Consider the following 20,804-nt stretch of genomic DNA (forward strand, 5'->3'; position numbering starts at 1 on the left):
ATGAGAATGGGTCTCTGTAGGCTTATATACGTACACATTTAGTCCTCAGTTGGCTGGTGAATTGTTTGGAAGGATTAGGAGGTATGGTCTGGTTGGAGTAGATATGACCTCACTGAAGGAAGTGGGTCACTGGGTGTGGGCTTCAAGGTTTCAAAAGTCTATGATAGGCCCAGTGTCTCCACTCCTTCCCTCTCTGTGGATAGATCAGGATGTAAAGTTCTCAACTACTGCTCCAGCACCATGCATGCTGCCAAGTTCCTCACTATGATGATAATGGACTAAGCCCCTAAAACTGTAAGCCAGCCTCCAAAATGCTTTGTTTTATAAGAATTACCTTGGTCATGGTGTTGTTTCACATGAATAAAACACTAAGACAAAAGGAAGGAAGGAAGGAAGGAAGGAAGGGAGGGAGGGAGGGAGGGAGGGAGGGAGGGAGGGAGGGAGGAAGGAGGGAGGGACCATAGGGAAATGCCATCTCACACAGCACACAGTCAGATGTCAAGAATCAAAATCTGATAAGGATGTGGAATGAAAGAACGCCCATATTATGTAGGTAGGACTGTCAAGGGGTCTTGTCACTGTAGATAACAATGTGGCTGCTCTTTAAAAATGCACAGAATTAACTATGAGATGCAATCATTCCTCTCCTCAGGACAGGGAAGCAGACAGACATTCAACTTTCATAGCAACACTATTTACCAGAAGCAAAGGAGAAAATAACACAATGCCCATCAGTGACAAACAAATAAATCACAGTAAGCATCCCTATCTGAAAATCCAACTTCCAAGGAGCTCCAAAGTCCAAACCTTAGTGGAAGACAGACTCGGTGCCACAACTGGGAACCCCTAGACCTGGGTTCATGAAGAGGCAGCAGTCAAAACAGTCGTGCTATTTAAAATATTGAATAAACTTGCCTTTAAGATATCTGGACAATGCCAGGTAGTGGTAGTGTACACCTTTAACATGGGAGGCAGAGGCAGGTGAATCTCTCTGAGTTCGAGGCATGCCTGGTCCAGGGCTACACAAAGAAACCCTGTCTTGAAAAGAAAACAAAAACAAAACAACAAAAAATGTGGATAAAGTGTAAATGAAACATAAATAAATCCCTGACTTAGACTTGGGTCTCATCTCCCAAGATTCTAAAAATTCAAACCACTTTTAACTGCTAGCATTTTGGATAAGGGGGAAAGAACTTGTGACCTCCCTCCCATTATGGAATATTATTCAGCCATACAAAGGAATAGAGTACTAAACCATTCTACAACAAGCATGGACTAGGAAATACGCTAAGTGAAAAAAGCCACACACCAAGGGTCTACTCTATAGGATTACATTCAAACCCTCCAGAATATCAAAGCCATGGAGATGGGGCAGAGGTTGCTGGAAGTGGGGAAGGGGAGGAATGGGGAGTATTGATGGTCATGGGGCTTTACCTTGGCATGGTCATGGTTAATGTGCTTTGTCCATGTGTTTTTTTTAACACAGAACACAATTATAACTTAATTATAATGTTAAAGGATTTCTTAATGTCTCTGCCCAGACTTCTATTTAACATTACTTGCCTCAGACAAGGAGGCTCTCAACATTTTTCTTGCATCTCTCTCTGTCTCCATTGAGTCCATCCCTCAACCTTTGCTTCCACCCGGCCCGTCTCCACTTCCCCCGATGTAGTTTCTTCAGTGTGCTGTACCCTGTGTCTTTAATGAAAGTCCTTCTTTCTTCCTGGGCTTCCATTCCTCATCATCTCTCTCCTCAGAGCCAAACTTATTAAAACAGTACGCCACACAGAGATTGCCAGCTCCCTATACCGCTCTATGATCTGCTTCCTTTCTGTCCCTCTCCCTGTCTTGCCTACAGCTTGACCCAGAGGGAGTTCTTAGGTATGTCATTAGAGGAAAGCTCCAGAATCCAGGTGGAACCAAAGAATCAAAGCTTGCTCCTTCTTCCTCCTATCTAGAAAGACAGCAATATTCAACAGAAACGTGGTTTTAAATATTTTTGAAGTTCTTCATCATTTTAATTGGCTAGCTTTTTTTTTCTCTTTAGCAGAGCGTTAGGGAGCATTAGATTGATTTCTTGACAGACAGCCCAGGAGTCCAAACTGCTGCCCAAGGATGGTTGGGCAGACCACTTCAGAATTCTGACCTAGAGCTGTTCCCAAGTTGCCAATCCAAGAGAATCACAGAATGGCTACAACGAAGGCAACAAAGCCACACCTGGCTCTCAAGGTCAAACAAAAGAAGAAAAAACACTTATTTTTCATTCAATATTTTAAATAGCACTGAATGTTTTTGACTGCTGCCTCTCCATGAAACCAGGTGGAGGGTTTCCCACCTGCATGTGGCAAAGTCCATGTTTGGACTTTGGAGCAATTTGTAGGTTGGATTTTGCCACCTTGGCAAAACTAAAGTTGAGGCATTTAGAAATGAAAAACAAAATGTTAAAGGTACAGAAAATGAAGGAGGAAGAAGAATAGGAGCAGAAGGAGAAGGAAAAGGAGAAGAAAGAAGAGAAAGAAGAAAAGATGAGTCATTTTCCATATGGACCTTGGTACTAAAGATACAAAATATGGAGAGAAAACTCACCCATCATTTGTGGCAATGGAACCATGTGACAGTTCTCTCGGGAGCTTTACCATCATCTAGGATGGCCAGGGGATATGTCAGGTCCACTTAGAATGTTCTCCTTGAAGGGACAAAGGTTATGAGGCTAGAATCTCTCAGCCCTCAAGCACAAATCTAAACATTCTGCTAGAACTAAATGTAAATGAACACACTTTTACCTTGGTAACCAAAGGTCACCTCAAGCAAACACTCCTGATCTCCCTTTTCCTTAAAAGAGTGACAAAAAGACCAACTGTATTTACCCAAGCCTGCCTACGTGCAGACATTTTTTTTCTCAACTGAACAAAGTCAGCCTGTCACTTTTAGGACAATAACTGAGAGTTTTGGTTGTCAGAGATAAAAATCCAGGCTTTCAAGGACAAATTAGAGACTTGTGAAAAGTTGTTATCTTCCACTAATACCTTGGCAGATTCCCAAAACGTACCGGCTTTTCTGACGAGACCGAGGTGCTATTAACCACAGCTGTGATTTTTTTGATACAGAATCATGGAGTGTTATCAACATTCGGAAGCTCAGTTATAACTCAGCAAGGCGATATTTTCCATATGATTGATGGGAGATACCTCAGGCCCCATTCATGAGTAAAATAGTTGTACACAGACCAGCAGATTGTCATGTAACAAAAGTTTATTGATAGAGCCTCAGATCCCATCCACATTCAATTAACCTTTAAGAATTCGCCACTTGTCAAGTTCTGTAGACTTTTCAAGAATATCCACTATTATTGAAAAGGCTATTAAAACTTTTGTCCCTTCTCCAACTTAACGCCCACGTGAGGCTGATTTTTTTTCCCAGACCGAAACCAAAACACCACATGGTGACAGATTGCATGGAAAAGCAATCTGTAAATCTGCAAAACTCCAGCTGCTTTCTTTAAAGCCAGACCTTGAAGAATTTTGGAAAAGAGAAAAAAAAAAAAACACGCCACTCTCTCACTACATATTTTATTGTTGTTTTGAGAAATAACAGCTAATTTTTTTTCATTTAGAAGGCTTTGTTTATGTGAATGCATGAGGAGTTTATTAATTCAGTGGATCAATAATTTTTTTTCTTCAACCTATTTCTGCAGTAGGTACCAATAGATAGAGCCAGCTTTCAAAAGCTGTTTCATTAAATATGTAATAGAGGCCTAAGACCAAGGTAAGTAAATAAGAGTCTGAGAAGCACTGAGACCGGTGACACCAGAGAGTTTTGTGACGAGAACTACTATACTGACTTGGATCCAGAGGACATATTTAGGAGAGTTTGTAACTTAGCTGGCAAAAATGGGTCAAGTGCAAAGAAGAGACATGGAAGGCCTGTGAGGGTACCGACTTTGCTCAGAAGTGTCAATAGCTCTGTCTCCACTGTAGTTGCACACTGAATCATTTTGTCGTGTCCTGTCTGGTTTTGTCTTGTTTAGCTTTATTTTGCTTTGAGACAGGATCTTGCTGGCCTCCAACTGGCCATCAGCCTGTCTCTTCCTCCCAAGTGCAAAAATTATGGGCACACTGACACCCCACATGCTCCATTTCCATCACGGCATTTTGGCCACACAGGCTGCATATACCATTGCAATCCATAAATAAGACCGTGTCACCTGCTGATATGAAAGCAGTCTTTCAGGTCAATGAGATGGCTCAGTGGATAAAGGCACTTGCCACTAAGACTGATGACTTGTTTTTAATAGTTCCTGAGAGCCACATGGTAAAAGAAAATCAACTCCCAGAAGTTTTCCTCTGACCTACATAAGCATGTCATAGCATAGATTTACACACACACACACACACACACACACACACACACACACACATCCAGTACTCAGAAAGCAGAGTCAGGATTATTATTCTAAAGTTCAAGGCTAGCCTTGTCTATACAATAAGTTCAGGATGGCCAAGGCTATACAGCCTTACCTACCTACACTTTCCTACCTTATAAAAAAATCAATCAATTGATCGATCAATCAGTCAGTCAGTCAATCAAGCTGCCTTTGTTTACATAAGCCACTGGGTAATATTCCAATCACCTAACAATACATTCCACAGAAAATAGCCCCACTCTTTAATGGTGTATGACAGTCAGTGCTAGGAAAATACCTCACAACAATGCTTTCCATATGGACACATTAGAAGCCAATGCCAGAGCCTGCTGGTGGCCCTGTTCCATTTCAAATTAGTTCAGCTGTTGTATCCCCTAACAGCTGTGTCCGTAGACACAAGTAAATGGCCACTGGGGAGTCACCAACACTCCACAGCTTGGGAAGAGGTTTGGACTGTAAGGTAAGGTCACAGAAGAAATGGGGGTGATCTGCCAACAGACTAAATGCTCAGGTCAGACTGGCTAAGGGTCTGGAATTGGGGAAGGTAAACAAACCCTCTAAGGGATCAAGTAATTAACCTCTGCTCTGGGATCAAGAACAGAGGACAATTCTCAGGTCCTTAAGCAAGGGCCCCGCACCCTCCAGTGACTGTGGTCCAGGTGCACAAATGCTTAGCTACCTTTCCAGCAGGACTGGCAGTTCCTGGACTTATGAACTGAAAACTCCGCACTTCAGAGAGGCAGAAACAAGGAAAGCACTCCTGCCAGCCTTCCCAGAATGGGTTTTCATCTCTCAGACAAAAGAGTCTAGGCAGACCTTTAGTGTTGTGTTTATTGCTCTTGTGTTGAACTATGGGCTGGGGAGATGGTAAAGTACTCAGTATACAGTCATGAGATCCAAGTCGCAACCTGAGTGTAGTATCCCATAATCCCAAAATAGAGAAGGCAGACAGGGGAAGTCCCTGTGGTGCAGACTTGGGAAGTCCCTGTGGCTTGCCAGCAAGCCATCGGGGAGCTCCAGGTTCAGTGAGAAGCTCTGTCTTAAAAACATAAGATGGAGAATGGCTGAGGACGACACATGATGTTAACCTCTGCCTTCCACATGCTCATATCTATGTGCATATTCAGACACGGACACACACACACACAAAGGTAGGAATTAAATCAACAAACTCTAGTTGTTCCCCTGACACGATTCTGAAAAAAACATTTCTTCTCTTTGTGAAGTCTTCTTTGTGTCACAATATACAGGGCATCAACTATTATTTTCTCAATCTTTGCTCTAGACAAAGTCCAGAGAGCTGAGTCCCTGGTGTAATATATACCGAAGAAAATGGTAGAAGAGGTCAGATGACTCCCCTCCATCCCACCAAGAAACTATGACAGCATGCCCTCAATATCCTGATTTCCCCCCTGTGCCTCATCTCAGGCCCAACTCCAGATCCCCAGGGTCAGACTATACAGTTGGGATAAGCTCCTCCTTACAGAATTCGTGTGTACATGAATACTTGAGAAATGTCATGCCTAAATATGTAAGGTAACACCAAGTGACCAAACATGCATTTCCATCTTAGACCTGGATTGTCTTATAAACAGTGCATCATCACTCGAGGACAGTACACATGCAGAAGAGACTGCTGTCACCTGAGTGTCCTAAGAGATGTGTGAGGCTAGGCATATGGGAGTGAAGGCAGAGCTCAAGGCTAGCCTCAGCTACATAATGAGCTCAAGGCCAGCCTGGGCTACATGATACCCCATCTCATTAAAAAAAACAAAAAGTAAAAACTATAAATAAATTTTAGAGGCAGGGGGAGAAGGAAGAACAGACAGGGTGACCAAAACAAAGGACTAAAAGTCCAGGAATTCTTCTTCACTTTTCTCTGTCATAAATTAGCTCTTAGGCCTTGAGCAAATGACTTCAATCTGTCTTGCACGTTGGCTTCCTTGGCATTTAAAATAAAATAAGTGGAGAGGCCCCCCCAAAAAAAACAAAAAAAAGAAAACAAAAACCAACATCTCCATTCTAAATTCTATGACCCTCAAAATGTCAACCAATAATATAATCTTCTCCCTAATGTGTTTAGAATCCTATGAGCCCTCCACAATGTCTCTGCAATTCTTAGCCCCTGGAGATAGATACATTTCAACCTTACAGAAGTCACCGGTGCCGATTAGAAAGCACACTGAGATGTCTGTCCTTTGAGATGTAATTAATTTAGAATCATCTCTTGAGATAATTTACAATACATGATTCAAGTACGTCGCCATATTTTTACACAGGCAGTGATGCTGTCTTCCTTCTGTTCTAGGACATGAAAGGCCAAGATGGCCTTTTAATTGCACCAGCAGCAAGAGTGATAATTCAAACAGGAGCTGAGAAAATCCTAGACAAGCTTGGCGTTGCCCATTAAAAGAAAGCATGACAGCTGGGCTGCACTTACTTTGATGATCACTGTAGTTAATGGATTTCTAATACTTACATTTTATTATTTACAAAAATATTTCTTCTCTGAGGTCCATGAGGCAGTCTCTGCAAGTGAAATATGAGACCTCACTTCCTTCCATTAGCTAATAATAAACTACCAGAACCTTGGCTTTAACCTGACATCCAGAGCATATACCCTGTGACTCAAAAGGTATTTTATTTTATTATATTTTATTTTATTTGTGTACACGTGCATACACACACATGTATGCATGCATGCACATGTAAATGTAGGCCAGAGATCAATCACTGGGGTCTTTTTCAAACATTCACCATCTTATTTTTTTTTTTTTTGAGATAGGGTGTCTTACTGAATCAGGAACTTACTAATTCAATGAAACTGACTGGTCAGCAGGCCCAGAAATCTCTCTCTTAGCAGCACTGAAATTATAGATACACACTAACACACCCAGGGTTTTTGGTTTTTTTTTTTTGTGGGTACTGGGATTTGAACTCAAGTCCTCAATACTTACCCAATAATTACCTTATTCTCTGAACCATCTCCCTGGCCTAGCTGGAAGCTCTTAATGAGCCCTGTTATTAAGTTACTCTATGTAGGAAAAGAAAAAAAAGGACCTGGCTGGCCTCCCCCTTTACAAGAACACTGTCTTACAATAAGATCAAGTCTTTTATTTTCTATAATATGCCACCTACTAGCTGGTTCATCAGACACACGTCACCATTATTTCACTTAGTACCCTCTCTGGTTGTGTCTCACTCTCTACTTCAAAGAGAAATTTCTCCAGAGTTCTGGCAGAGCCTTGGGGACCTGACCCCATCACACACTAAACTGACGGTATAAAGATCCCTCTGCATCCTGGTGATTGGCGGCCAGCTAGCCTTCAACGCTAAAAGCAATCTACTTCTTTGACTCATTGTGAGGCTCCTCGTTTTCTCTTCCACCCCATTACTTCCTTGCTAGGTCAGAGCACCCTTTTTCTCAAGGTCTCATGAGGGCCTCTGCCTTGGACCAATAACGTAGAAGCTCTTAGATCAGTGATGGTAAGTGACTCCAACATCTATGTCTGACCTTCTGTGAACACGCCACTACCACCTACAGAGAGCCTCACCCATGGTGGTGGTTTCAAACCTACTGGAGAACAGCATCAAAGGCTTCACAGGTTTAACCATTCTGACCGGTTTCTTTCTGAAAAGGTAGGGAAAGGGCTGTGATGCTTACAGTTGTCACTGGTGCCTAAAAGTGTCTGGGCCCAGCTAACTATGAATCTTCAACCAGAAGTTATTTTCTTCTGATGCTTTATTTTCAAAACTGACCACTTGTTTGCCAGGGACCAATTTTTACACATCTACTTGAAGAACTGGTTCTCTATCACATTTCTGCTCTTAGATTTCTTTTCCTTGTTCGGTTCACACTCCTGCAGCAGCTGCCACATGTGAAGGACTATGCTACTTGTATTGGATGCAAAATGATTCAGACTCAAGTGTTACTGTGAGGGAACCCATCATCACAGACTATGGGGATGCCCTCCCCCACTCCCCGGTGATCTCAGGCCTATCACAAATGTCTCTCTGGGCTCTTATAAAACACTTGGAAATTTCTCCAAGTGTGCTCTACTTCATCGGTAACTCTTCCAGCATGCTGCCCCCAAGGCCTTCTGGCTCCTTCTAGACATCCAGGCCATGTCTTTCCAGAGCTGATCTATGTCCCTCAGAACCTAAAGAAGCCTAGGTACTGGTCAGACATTCAAGGATCCAAGCACAAGGCGAATGCAAATCATGACAGACATACAAAAGCATAAACACAAATCAAAAGCCTTGAAGATAAGGAAAACACTACCATACTTGAAAGGAACTTCTTAGTGATATTTCCAGAAACAAAGATATTTGGAGCTGAACCTTAACTCCCAGACAGTTACCCTAACTCTGTATTAGAAATGAATCAGACTACTGTCCTTAGACTTTGAGACTGGGACACCAGAGCCACACACTGAGAGAGAACTCAACTGGAATTGTTCTGTGAGACCATCTCTTAGTTTACATAGGAAAGTTGGGAGGACAGAATCCAGAAGACAGACAGGCAGGTTAATTTTCAGAGAGAAATCACCATTAACAAGAACAAAACCATGGAGATCTGACGCCAGAAGGGTATGATGGTTGGGGTGGGGCCTGGAAGCTTAAAAACGCAGTTTGTGAGTTCCTATTATTATTGTGCAAAAGAGCTCAGACATAAACAAGCCCAGGACCTGAAAGCTCTAACAAGAAACAAACACCAGCTTCTATGGAAGGAAAAGGTGGCTGACATAAGGCAGTCAGGGCCTTAAGAGGGCAGTGTCTCCCACCTAGGCCATGCAGGACAGAAAATAGGACATCAAACAGTAGATAGAACTGTCGGTTCAAGCCAATGATTCAGGGATGCAATTCTGATAAACCAAAGCCACAAAGAAGAAGTCAGTCCAACATTATGTCAGACAGGACTCCAGAGAGCACAAGCCTAAGACTACTTCATGAGTAGGGAAGGAGGTACCACAAGCTTAGGACTCCAGTTCCACAGCCAGAAACCAAACTAAGATACAGTTTCACAGGACACAAGAACCGTTCCAGCTGAGTTCTCTCTCAGGGTGTGGCTCTGGTGTCCCGGCCTCAAAGCCTATGGATAGTGGATTGACTCCTAAGGCAAAGAGCTGGGGAAGCTTCTAGGTATCTGTCTGAAAGCAGTCTCGTTCCCTTTTCCTACTGATGGAGACAAAGCCTACACATGGGAAAACAATAGGACAGCTATTGTTCCATCCCTGTCTTGAGATCATTATTCCAAAGGAATAATTCCATGTGGAAATTCACAGTACAATCCTTGAGAACATGTTCCACATTCAACATGGGAAATCGACAAGAGGTTTGTTCATGGGACCACTGTCTACAATCTGCCTTCCCTTCCATCACCCAGCTAGAGTATCAGAGTCTAAGTGACAGGCTGAAAGGCAACTTTCTGTCAATGGCTTCAGGCTGTTCTTACTCAATAGAATTTCTTTAAAACTCCCTTAGCCTTGTGTACAAGTCAACTAACTGCATAGAAAGAGACAACTGAAGTGGTATAGAGAGACTCTTGTGATGGTTAATTTCACACATCAGTTTGGCTGGGTCACCATGCCTATATGTTTGGTCATCCCATTATTCTGGATCTTCTTCTGAAAAGGTGCTTGTGAATGAGATTTACATTGAAATCAGGAGATTCTGAGTCAGCCAGATTGTTCTCCATAATGAGTGGGCTACATCAATCAAGAGAAGACTGGTCTGGAACAAAAGGCCTATGTCCCCCACCCAGAGGACATTCCAATAGCAGATGATCTTCAAACATTGTTCACCCTGGTTCTGTTACAGACAGTCTTGGGACTCAGCTACAATTATTTCTACAACCTCCAGTTCTCAGGCTCCTGCCACTAGATTCAAGACTTCAGAGTGGCACGAACTCATTCCTATGCCGTCCTCTGGGCTCCACATAGTTGAAAGATCCTAACAAACCTCTTCCCATTGAGAGACAAAGTCCATGCCATCTTGTTTGGATCCAAGCAGACTCAAAAGCCCTATGCTGCCTTCCTGAAAGAATACCTATAAGGAAATCAAGGAGAGCTGGGGAGAGTCATAAAAGTGCTTGCCTTGTGTGAAGACTTGGGTTCAATCCCTAGAACCTACATTCACTCAGAGGAGAAGGGGGGAATAATGGGGGGAGAATTGTGGGAGGGGGTGACTGGGGGGGCAAAGAGTTGGATATAAAGTGAATAAGTAATAAAAAATTAAAAACAAAATAACAAAAATAAAGAGGAAAAAAACAGGTGTGGTAGTAAGCATTTATAATGCTAGCATTGATAAGGGAAAATAGGTAGATTTCTGGGGATCACTGGCCACACAGCCAAGCATACTTGGTGAGGTGCAGGCCAGAATGAGACACTGCCTCAAGAAACAGAGTAGACATAGACAGTGCTGGAGGAATGGTACCCAAGGTTGGCTTCTGGCATCTATATGTGCATACACACACACATACACACACACACACACACATACAGGGGAGCATATCAATGGACAATCATCACCAAAGTTGACAGCTGTTAGCAGGATGATCTTGGGTAAGAAAGTTCAATGAGAGAAATAGGTCGCTAGCTGTCAAATTCCTTCCAAAAGACACAAGATCAACAAAGTGCCCCTGCTTCTGTTAAAAGGCCCTTCTAGAAATAGCAGCATATCTAGGAAGAGACACCTCAGCCATGAGTCAACCTGGAATTGAGAACTATCCCCTCACCAAAACACATCTGACAGGAAAGAAATGAGTTCACCTACTCAGTGAAAGTGCTGTGCCAATAACAGAATTGCTCTCATTTGGATGAATGATCTGATAAAACAATATAAAATGATAAGAAACAATAAAGCCAAATCATTAAATACAGTTCTATTTGTCTCATGCTATGAAGTAGGTTTTTGCATGGAGCAGAAGGCTGGACTGTGTAAATTTTGACTTAAAAAGAAACACAATGGCAGTGGTCCCTTGCATTGGACCAATGGGTGCAGCTATTTAAGTCACTGTAACTGCCCAGCAATGGCCACAAAAAGACACAGGACTCAAGAGAACATACACACACAAAGCCTTCTTTCGAGTTCTATGTTCTTGCCATAGCTAGTAGCTCTGTCTACGGGAGACTTTTCCTTCCCAGATAACAACACACAATGGTCATACGTCTTCAAAAAACATAGTGATCATTGACTATGGGGCTGGGCACACAGATCAGTCTGTAAAGTGTTTTCATGACAAGCATGTGGATCCAAGTTCAGTTCCAAGAACCTACATAAAAAGTCAGGCACAGTGGTGTATGCCCGAGGGTCCAGCACTCCAGAAACAAGATCCTTGAGGCTCATTGCCTAGCTACCCTAGTTTAATGGGTGAACCCTACGCCTAGCGAGAGACCCTGACTGAAAAATTTAAATGAGAGTGACTGAGGAAAATACCTAAGGTTGACCTATGACCGTCACACACACAAGCAAACATGAAAGTGCAAGAACATGTATGTACACATGCACAGCCAACCATGAAAAAATGTTCAGACAAGGTGACTGGTCACAACGTTCTGAGGGTAAATGCAAGGCCAACAGTAGTGAGACTCCACAAGTGACCTGGCACTCGGAGATGACAGCAGCTGGAGGCAGAGAGAGCTACAAAACGCTGGAAGCTCTTCAGAGAAGCGAGTGTCCCCAGTAAAAATGTGCTTGCTCTGAAACGACCTGCTAAGATGAGTGTGGACTCTTCACCAAGACTTTTGAGTCTTTCCCCCATGTTTGGCAAGGTTTTCTAAGATACCTGCCAGGTGCTAAATAGCTCTCCAGCCTTTTCAATGAATCTGAATGCAAATAGAGTCTCCTGGCTAGCGTTTCCTCATATGAGTCCTGCATCCTCCGTACATAACCCCAATATGTCACTACAACATGATTGTTGCCTTCTGGTTAAGCATCACCCCAAAGGAACAGTCATTAGACAACAGAGCTCAAAATGGGGCCTCCTACTTCATCAGCCACTGACCCAGCTATTCCATTCCTGGGCATACATTCAAAGAACTCCATATCCTACCACAGAGACACTTGCTCAGCCATCTTTATTGCTGCTCTATTCACAATGAATAGCTCAGGAAATGGAATCAACCTAGACACCCATCAACAGATGGATGAATAATGAGAATTCGGTAAGTGTACACATGACAGAGACATTCAGCTGTTAAGAAAAACGAAACTTTCAGCAAATTGATGGAACTGGGAGATGTTATAGTAAGTAAAGTAGTTTAGACCCAAGAAGACAAAATCTCATATGTGGATCTTCTGACTTCTACACGTGTGTTTATGTGTCAGAGTGTGGGCAGAGGCCAGGAAATGAGAAAGGGCACTGTGAAAGGCAGAAAGAAAGTGGGTGGCGGTGATAGAACACACGTGATATGAAAGTGAAAAAGGAGGATATTGGGGGGTGAAAGAGTGTAAGCAGGGGATGGGGAGATGGGAGGTGGATTCAGGAAGCGCAGATCAACCACAAAGGACGAAGTATGAGAATGTCATAAGGAATTTTGTTACTTTGTAGACTAATTTTAAAAAGTAATACAAAATACATTTTTAAAAACTTCCAGAGTGGCAGTGCTCATTTGAAAGAGTTCTCTCTTACTGACACTGTCTCTTTCAGAACCAATCAGACCTCAGCACAGTGCAGTGGGAACAGTAAGGACTGGCGCTGTGTGCATCTTCCCTGCAGGTTCATGTGGAAGCCATGACACTTCCCATCACTTCGCAGCCATCTTCTCTTCTGGGAAGATTCTCTTCTACTTCACCAATTAGGTCGTGCGTCACTCCCTTGCCTTCCTACAGTCCTCAGCCCAGCACTCACCTCATGAGGAAACACTCAGGACCTTCTGTATTTCCCTCATAAAACGCATGGATGAAAGAGATGTTCCTCAGGAAAGAGAGCAGGCTGGTGTCAAGGGGTACCCATGGAAGAGCATCTTAGCTTTGAAAGGGCTCCTTGGTCTTGCCTCATCTTCTGTCACTCCACAGTCTTTCTCCTCCTTCTCATTAGAAGAGCTGACAGCTTTGGCTGTGGTTTATCCTCATATCTGTTTTCTAAGATTTACCAGAAATTTCCATTCCCACCTTTACTTGAGTTCCTTACCACAGCCTAACTCTTCCAGAGAACATCTTACAAGAGAGTGGTATAGTTCAGCAGTCGCAATACCATGTTGAAAACTGTCAACTCATATGTTTTTCATGTGACAGGTAATATTCAGAAGCCTCTGTCTTTTGTCAGTTAATACTGTTCCCTTCACCTATCAAAGCTTACACCTCTATGAAATATATTAATGTCACCCAAGAAAATTTAGCTTCTCCTCTCTTAAAATCAGTCTAAAACAAGTAACCTTCTTGTGGTATTTGGGGAGCCCACATTTGCTTATTACACTGGTGGAAATGCGGGTATAAATGGAGAGAAGAAGAAGCAAGACTATGCTGGAGACAGAACTGGGGAGTGGTGGGAGAAACGGTTGCCCCTAAGGAAACAGGCACCCAGATTAATAACATTGGCACCCTTGTTGGGGTCTTCAGGAGGAGCCTGGAGCCCGTCTGCCAAAAAGATTTGAAGGGAGCCCTAGACTCAGGGACAATGGCTCCAGTGGCTGCCATGGCCCTTTGCTGGTCTGATAGCTGGACTCCTGTCAATAACTGGAAAGAAGGTGGCAGAAGAGAAAACTACCTGCATGTCCATGCCCCATACCCAAGAGACCTAATGTCATGTGATCACCAAAGAAAATGGGGAGCAGGACTCAGGTCCTCCATAGTGTCTATCATGCCAGCTCCTCAAAGGATGAAATCTACTGGGTCAGCCTCTTGTCCACACCTTCTCTTGCTGTTCTCTCGTTTCTGTAACTATCATGAGGAGGGGATTGGCACAGTTTCAAAACCTGAATAGAAATGACTGTGGTGACCTTTGCTTTCTTCTATTTCTCTTGGATCTTCTAGCAAAGGAATCCCTCCTTCATACTAATGCAGGAAGATCTCTCTATGCATAGAACTTCTTTTTCTAGTGACTTTAAAAATTATATGGAAACCCATAACTATATGTTGTCTACATATATATTTGTAAACAAATACATATGTGTTTAGTGATATTAATATATATTTAGAAGCTACCTGATGTCCCCTTACCTCTGATGGCTTCGTGGCACATTTTCCTTTTCCAGAACACTCTAAGTCATTCGAGTGGCTGTCCCCAGGCACACAGTTGCTAGCCTTCACCACGAGCGTTAAACGCAAAGCCACAATGGATTTAGCAACAGAATCATTCACAAAACCTAAAAGAAAACAGGACATCAGGACATGTAAGAAAACTCTTCTAACATACTTTCTGTAAGACTAGAATTTTGTCCATACTTTTTGTAAGACTAGAATTCAGTCTGAGGGTCAGAATCACATAATAATATGAAGGGATAAATAAGGAACACAGCTTCCGTCCATTCAGACCTCAGGTCCTTAAGGTGCAACACTTCCCTCCTTGCATCATGGGAAATTGCCAAGGACAAAAGAGAAGCATCAGGCACACCCATCATTATCTTGTTTCGCTCCTGCCTTTGTCCTGCCCTTGCCCTTTGGCTGACAGGCCCCTTTGTGCTCCAGCTTAGAATTCACCTTCTGAGTTTGCACCCTGGTCTTCACCCATAGAGAAAATGCATGTATTACTCAATGCTTCATCTCCTGGTATTCTAGATAGTCAGAAGTTCTAGAAATTTCTAAAAGCTCCACCTTGTATCACCCCACCCCAGTGGGTATCACATTGGGCAACTCACATCTGACATCTGCCTGTTACTCTAGCTTCAAGGGTCTAGCACTTTCTTCTGTGCTTGCTCTCTCTCTCTCTCTCACACACACACACACACACATACATACACACTCATGTGTGAAGAGAGCTTTTGGCTATATGTATATAGCATATATATATATATATGTATATATATATATATATCAAGAAAAAGTTAATTCTTTTGTGTGTAAGCACTGTATTCATTTCACAGCCATGTGTGATATAATTTTCATGTAATGGAATTTTAAAATGTAGATTCACTATTATGCTTCAGGTATCACAAGTTCATACAGTCTTTGACAAGTGAGCCACCAGTATTCATAGTACCAGAAGGGTTTTATGGTCACTGTATGCAAACTCTTTTGACAAACTAGTTCCCCCATTGTTCCAAGGCACAAGGGTGCACACTGACTTGAATTTTCTTCTCATAAGTACACTACAGTCAAATAAGAGACTGGGTGAGAAACAGAATGCCTTGGGTCTGCCTTGCTTGTACGGAAGCCAGCATCCTCTCCTTAATGATGGTCACTTAAGAACGTGTTGCCTCTGTAGATGAGAAATTAGCAACCTTCCAAATAGCGTGTTCTCAATTTAGACTTCCTCACACCCCAGGGGTGCAGTGTATTATTCTGAAGGCTCATTACCAAAGATTTGCTCAAAGTGTTTCTTGACATGTCAGGTTCACTTTCCATTCTTTTCAATGCTAAGTGGAGGGCAGTCACAGAGTAAAGTATGAAACAGTCCTTAAATTGGGAGAATGAAAGGAGTTATGAGGTGCTATGGTTCTCAGAGTCCCTGATGGTACAAGTGAGTTGTCAGGAATGTTGATGAGGCCCTCGGCTCTCAGGACTAACTATTCCTTACAGCTGTGAGAAATTAGTTTCTGGGCTGCACTCCTGTTTTTCCTGAACATTCAGGCAAGTCTTGTTGACACTATACCAGCTCCCCATATGCCCTACAGGATTGGAATGATGACTGTCCCTTTCCAAAGACACTGTGTCAACTTGGTGTCTCAGTGGAGACCATAAATCCATTTCTAGTGTAGAGTGATTTTTTAGTCCATCGGTAGTGGATGTCTTTCTTCCTAACATTTCCTATTGAATCTCTGTTGTACACAGGCTTAAGGGAGAAAGGAAATAGATGGCTTGTTCCATGGAGCCTCTGCACTACACAGAAACACCCTGCTTGCCCCAACTCTGCAAACACTATTGCCCCTCTCCCTTGCTGATAATACTCCTCTCTTCACCCGCTTTGAAAAACCACTGAGATCCAGCTCTGGTCTCACCTCACTTGGGGGCTTTTCCTCAATACTCCAGCCCATTCTCAGATTGGTTGGGTCTACTCATGCTCAAGTTTACAACATGCTTCCAATCCCTGACTATTTGGTCATAGATGGCTCCTACTTATACCACCCTTACTGACCTCATGGTGGGAAAGAACAAGCCTTGAAGAAGGGATGGGTAACAAGGTACACAGAGACAAAGTAGCAAAGACAGTGCTCACAAAAGAGTTCCAGAATACCTTATAAAATATGCACTACACCCACTTAAGGGGTGTATACAGGTCATGATATGCACATTCATGTGTATGCATGTCCATGAGGAGGCTTATAGCAACCTCAGATGTTGTTCCTCAGATGCTGTTAACCATTATTTTAAGGCAATGTCTCTCACTTGCCTGGAACACACCAAGTAGGAGAGGCTGGTTGACCAGCAATCCTCAGGAATCCAGCTGTTCCCTCTTGCCCACCTCTGGAATTGAAAGAACACATCACCACACCCAGCTTTTATTGTATGGATTCTAGGGCCAAAGTCACACAAAGCAAGCGCTTCACTAGCTGAGCCATCACACCAGCCCATGTTCTATTCAAACTCTGAAGAGTGATTGTTGGAATGCAAAAATACTAGGTTACTATCAACTTATGATTACCCTGGGTAGACAAAGAGTGACTGATAAACACTGAGATCTTATCCCAAGTGACTTTTTTACACATAAAATAATAGAGACAAAATATCGCATCATTCATTATCAAAAACGTTTTCATGTCTTTGCTTTGTTCTCGTTTCACATTAAATACTTTTGACTTTTAAAAATCTGCATCAGCTGTTCACTAAGCACATAATGTTCTACAATTATACAGAACATGCTTTCTTCCAAAGACTATATTTTAAAATTCTATTCAACTAGTAAATTCATTTAGCCAGTAATAATTCAGACCAGTGCATAGTTAAAAGTACCAGGATGTACACAAGCTTTCTACATAATTTGCTTCTGGTTCCTCACTGAACATTGGCAGAGTCCACTTCTACAAATGAGGGTGCTAAGTGGACTAAAAGAACAAACACAAGTCACCTTTGCTTTCTGTCACCCTAAACTTTTCAGTCAACTAATATTGACACTAGTAGCTTCAGCCAAGCCCTGTAGTACAGAGCTGTAATCTCAGCTACTCAAGAGATTGTAGGATGATCACAACTTCAAGGCCAGGCTGGGCAACTTAATAAGACTTTATTTCAAATACAATGCAGAAAGGGAGCATTCACAGGATGGGTCCAATTCCCAGAAATGAAGAATGAAGCGCCAAAATCTTGCAGAACATTCTCGAAACTACATTATTCCAGACCCCAATATGCATGACAAGGAATCTGTGATTTGGACTAGGATCCTGGCAGATAGGTTTTGTTTTGTTTTTGTGTTTATGTTTTTAAGGTTCCTGGGAGCTAAAGAGATAGCTCAGTAGTTAAGAGTGCCTGCTCTTTACAATACCAACCAACCACAGCTCCCAGGGTCTAAACCACCAGCCTGGGAGCACTTAGGGAGGGATCCCTGGCTCCAGCTGTATATGTAAGGGAGGACGGCCTTGTCAGGCATAGGTGGGAGAAGAGATCCTTGGTCTCATGAAGGCTGGATGCCCCAGTGGGTGGGAATTTGAGGGTGGGGAGATGGGAATGGGGGGGCAGGATGGGATGGGATGGTAGGTAGGGGCACAGCCACAAAGAAGTAGGAGGAGGGGTGATGGAATGGGGGTTCCTGGGCGGGGGGGGGGGAGGGGTGATGGGGTAAGGGGATAACATGTGAAATGTAAGTAAAACATCCAATTAAAAAAAAGTCAAAAACAATATTGCATTCCTTAGTGTGTGTAAAGCAGACAAGAGATGTTTTAACTAATAAAAACCAAGTTTATTTTAAATAATAAAAAAAAAGAGTGCTTGCCCTTTGCAGAGTACCTGAGTTCAGTTCTCAGCACCTATATATCACCGCTCCCAACTGCTTGTAGTTCCAGTGCCAGGGAATCTAAGGCCTTCTCTGGACCCATGGTACCTGCACTCACATACACACATACCACACACAGACAGTCATATAAATGTATAATTAAAAAAGTAAAAGATTAGCCAGGTGTCGGTGGTGCATGCCTTTAATCTCAGCTCTTGGGAGTCAGAGGCCTGTGGATCTCTAAGTTTGAGACCAGCGACATCTACAGAGTGAGTTACAGGAGAGCCAGAGCTACACAGAGAAACCCTTTCTCAAACAAACAAACAAACAAACAATAACAAAAAGCTAAGTACTCAGTAAACTTTAATTTAAAAATAAAGAAAGAAGGGAGGGAGGGAGGGAGAGAGAGAGAGATTCCTCGACTAAATTTAGGCATGTGCTTCCAGTTAAGAATCTGATAGAAAAACTAATCTAAGTCATAAGGTCATTGACATGACAATCATTTAGAATGAGAGGCATTCATGTGAGCCTCCCAGAGTATATTTTATTCACATGCTTTTGGAATCCAAGCAACTGACGTTTGCTCTCATGCTCACTATAGATGTCTGACCTTCTTGGTGCAACTCAGAAAGAAAGAACCCTGTGCTCACTTAATCAGACCATGAGTTCTGGGACCTTAAAGGCATTTCTAAACTATTCATGAAGCTTTACCTGCCCCAATTAAATGTAAGAATTAGCTACAAACTAGCAAGCTAATTCGCCCCTGCCTCTGCCCACCTGAGGACTCCACTGCCTATGGTATCATCTTTAATTATTGAAAAAATCATCTTTTAAGCAAACAGCTTCCTCTGCTGCCCATATTTATGATTTTTTTTAATATGTGGAGAGAAAACACTTCTGTTTTAAATTTGCACTAGAGGCATTCCTTTAAACAAACTCTGCAATTTGGCGGCTGGGAGAGGGGGCGCAGGAGACGGCTCTGTTAGTAAAGCACTGGCTGTACTAGCATGCAGACCTAAGTTTAGATCACATTTTTAAAAGACAGGAATCAAGAAAGAAGCCAGGTATGGAGACTCTGCCTGTAAATCCCACAATGGGGAAGAGATAGGAGATGATCCATAGGGCTTGCTGGCCAGCCAGTCTAGCCAAAGCAGTGAATTCTAAGCTCTAGAGCCTCCCTTTGACAACAGAAATGCCTGGAATAACTCAGAATGAGATCAGGATTGTCCAATGTTTCCATCGAACAGCAGCTAAGTCAGAGCAAAGGAGCCCTTGAGAAACTCCACATACCCAGGGGCAGGAATTGTGTCCTTACAAAAAAACAACAGAAAGGACCAGAAATGAAACAGAATTCATTCCCAAAAAAGGAGGCTCTTTGGGGTTGGGATTATTTGGGAGCTAATAGAAGCCAGTAAGTCCCTTTCACAGACAGACACTCCTAGCATACTTAGAACACACACCACTACTTTTCTTTTTTTGATGATATAAAGACAACATATTATGAAATGAAGTACCGATGGTGGGGGGGGACATACCGACATTAAACAATCTACGTGGCTGGTAGACTTACTGGATCCTCAGCTTGTAGAGAGCTGGAATGTTTTACCTTGAGCTATTGTTAACTCCAAAATAGTTGTTTATTGCCCACCTTTGTGTTTTAACCTAATATCTCTGTGGCTTATATTAGGTAAATCCTTTGGGTATCTAGAGATAGATCCCTAGCTTCCACCAATTCAAAGGCTGTGACTCTCATGACAGGATCTAACACTTCTAGCAAAGATTCCCCTTGCTTTGTCATAACCTACCTACTTGGGCTTCCCACTGATGTATTTGAGAAGCATCTTGATTTGTACTATCCTTTGTCCAGTTACTATAAAAATTTCATGAAACTGTTACCACGTTGAAACATGATTCCTGGGGTAACTTGAGTCTGTGTTCCCAGCCATAGTCACTCCAGAATCAACTGTCATCCCCTTACAGATGAGAGCTGTGTTCTCCCACTGCTGAGATATAATGCACGTCCTAATGCAGGCTGGCTCTGAGGGGCTTGTCTCCACACCCAGAACCCTGAATGCTAGGAGCCAGACACAAGTTGCAGATGGGTAGGAGCTGTGGAGCTGGCATCTGTCAACATCAGAATTTTCTGGGGTCTGAGTGTTTTCAAACACTCTGGAACTTGAGCCACACAGGAGTCTAAGAAGGTGCTCTACCTGCAGCCTGGCAGAAACTAAAAGCAAGAGAGAAAGACAGGAGATAATTATTCACAAAAAGAGAGACAGGAAGAGATAGGTGAGGAAAAGGGAAGCCAACCCAAGTCTTTCCTGTAGATTGATTAACATAGGATGTGAGGGGAAGACC

At 42.7% G+C, this 20,804-nt stretch overlaps 1 protein-coding gene across 1 annotated transcript in view; it reads right to left on the reverse strand.

Moving 5' to 3' along the window:
- The window catches only part of Dner (delta/notch like EGF repeat containing), a 190,073-nt gene that overhangs the window by 129,136 nt on the left and 40,133 nt on the right, over positions 1-20,804 (reverse strand). The window contains exon 5 of the mRNA XM_028789582.1: positions 14,585-14,730. Within this exon, the coding sequence (XP_028645415.1) occupies positions 14,585-14,730 (146 nt within the window). The remainder of the gene's footprint in view (positions 1-14,584; positions 14,731-20,804) is intronic.

This window comes from Grammomys surdaster, unplaced genomic scaffold (genome assembly GCF_004785775.1).
Source record: "Grammomys surdaster isolate TR1022 unplaced genomic scaffold, NIH_TR_1.0 125846, whole genome shotgun sequence".
In the NCBI taxonomy this organism is placed as follows: Eukaryota; Metazoa; Chordata; class Mammalia; order Rodentia; family Muridae; genus Grammomys; species Grammomys surdaster.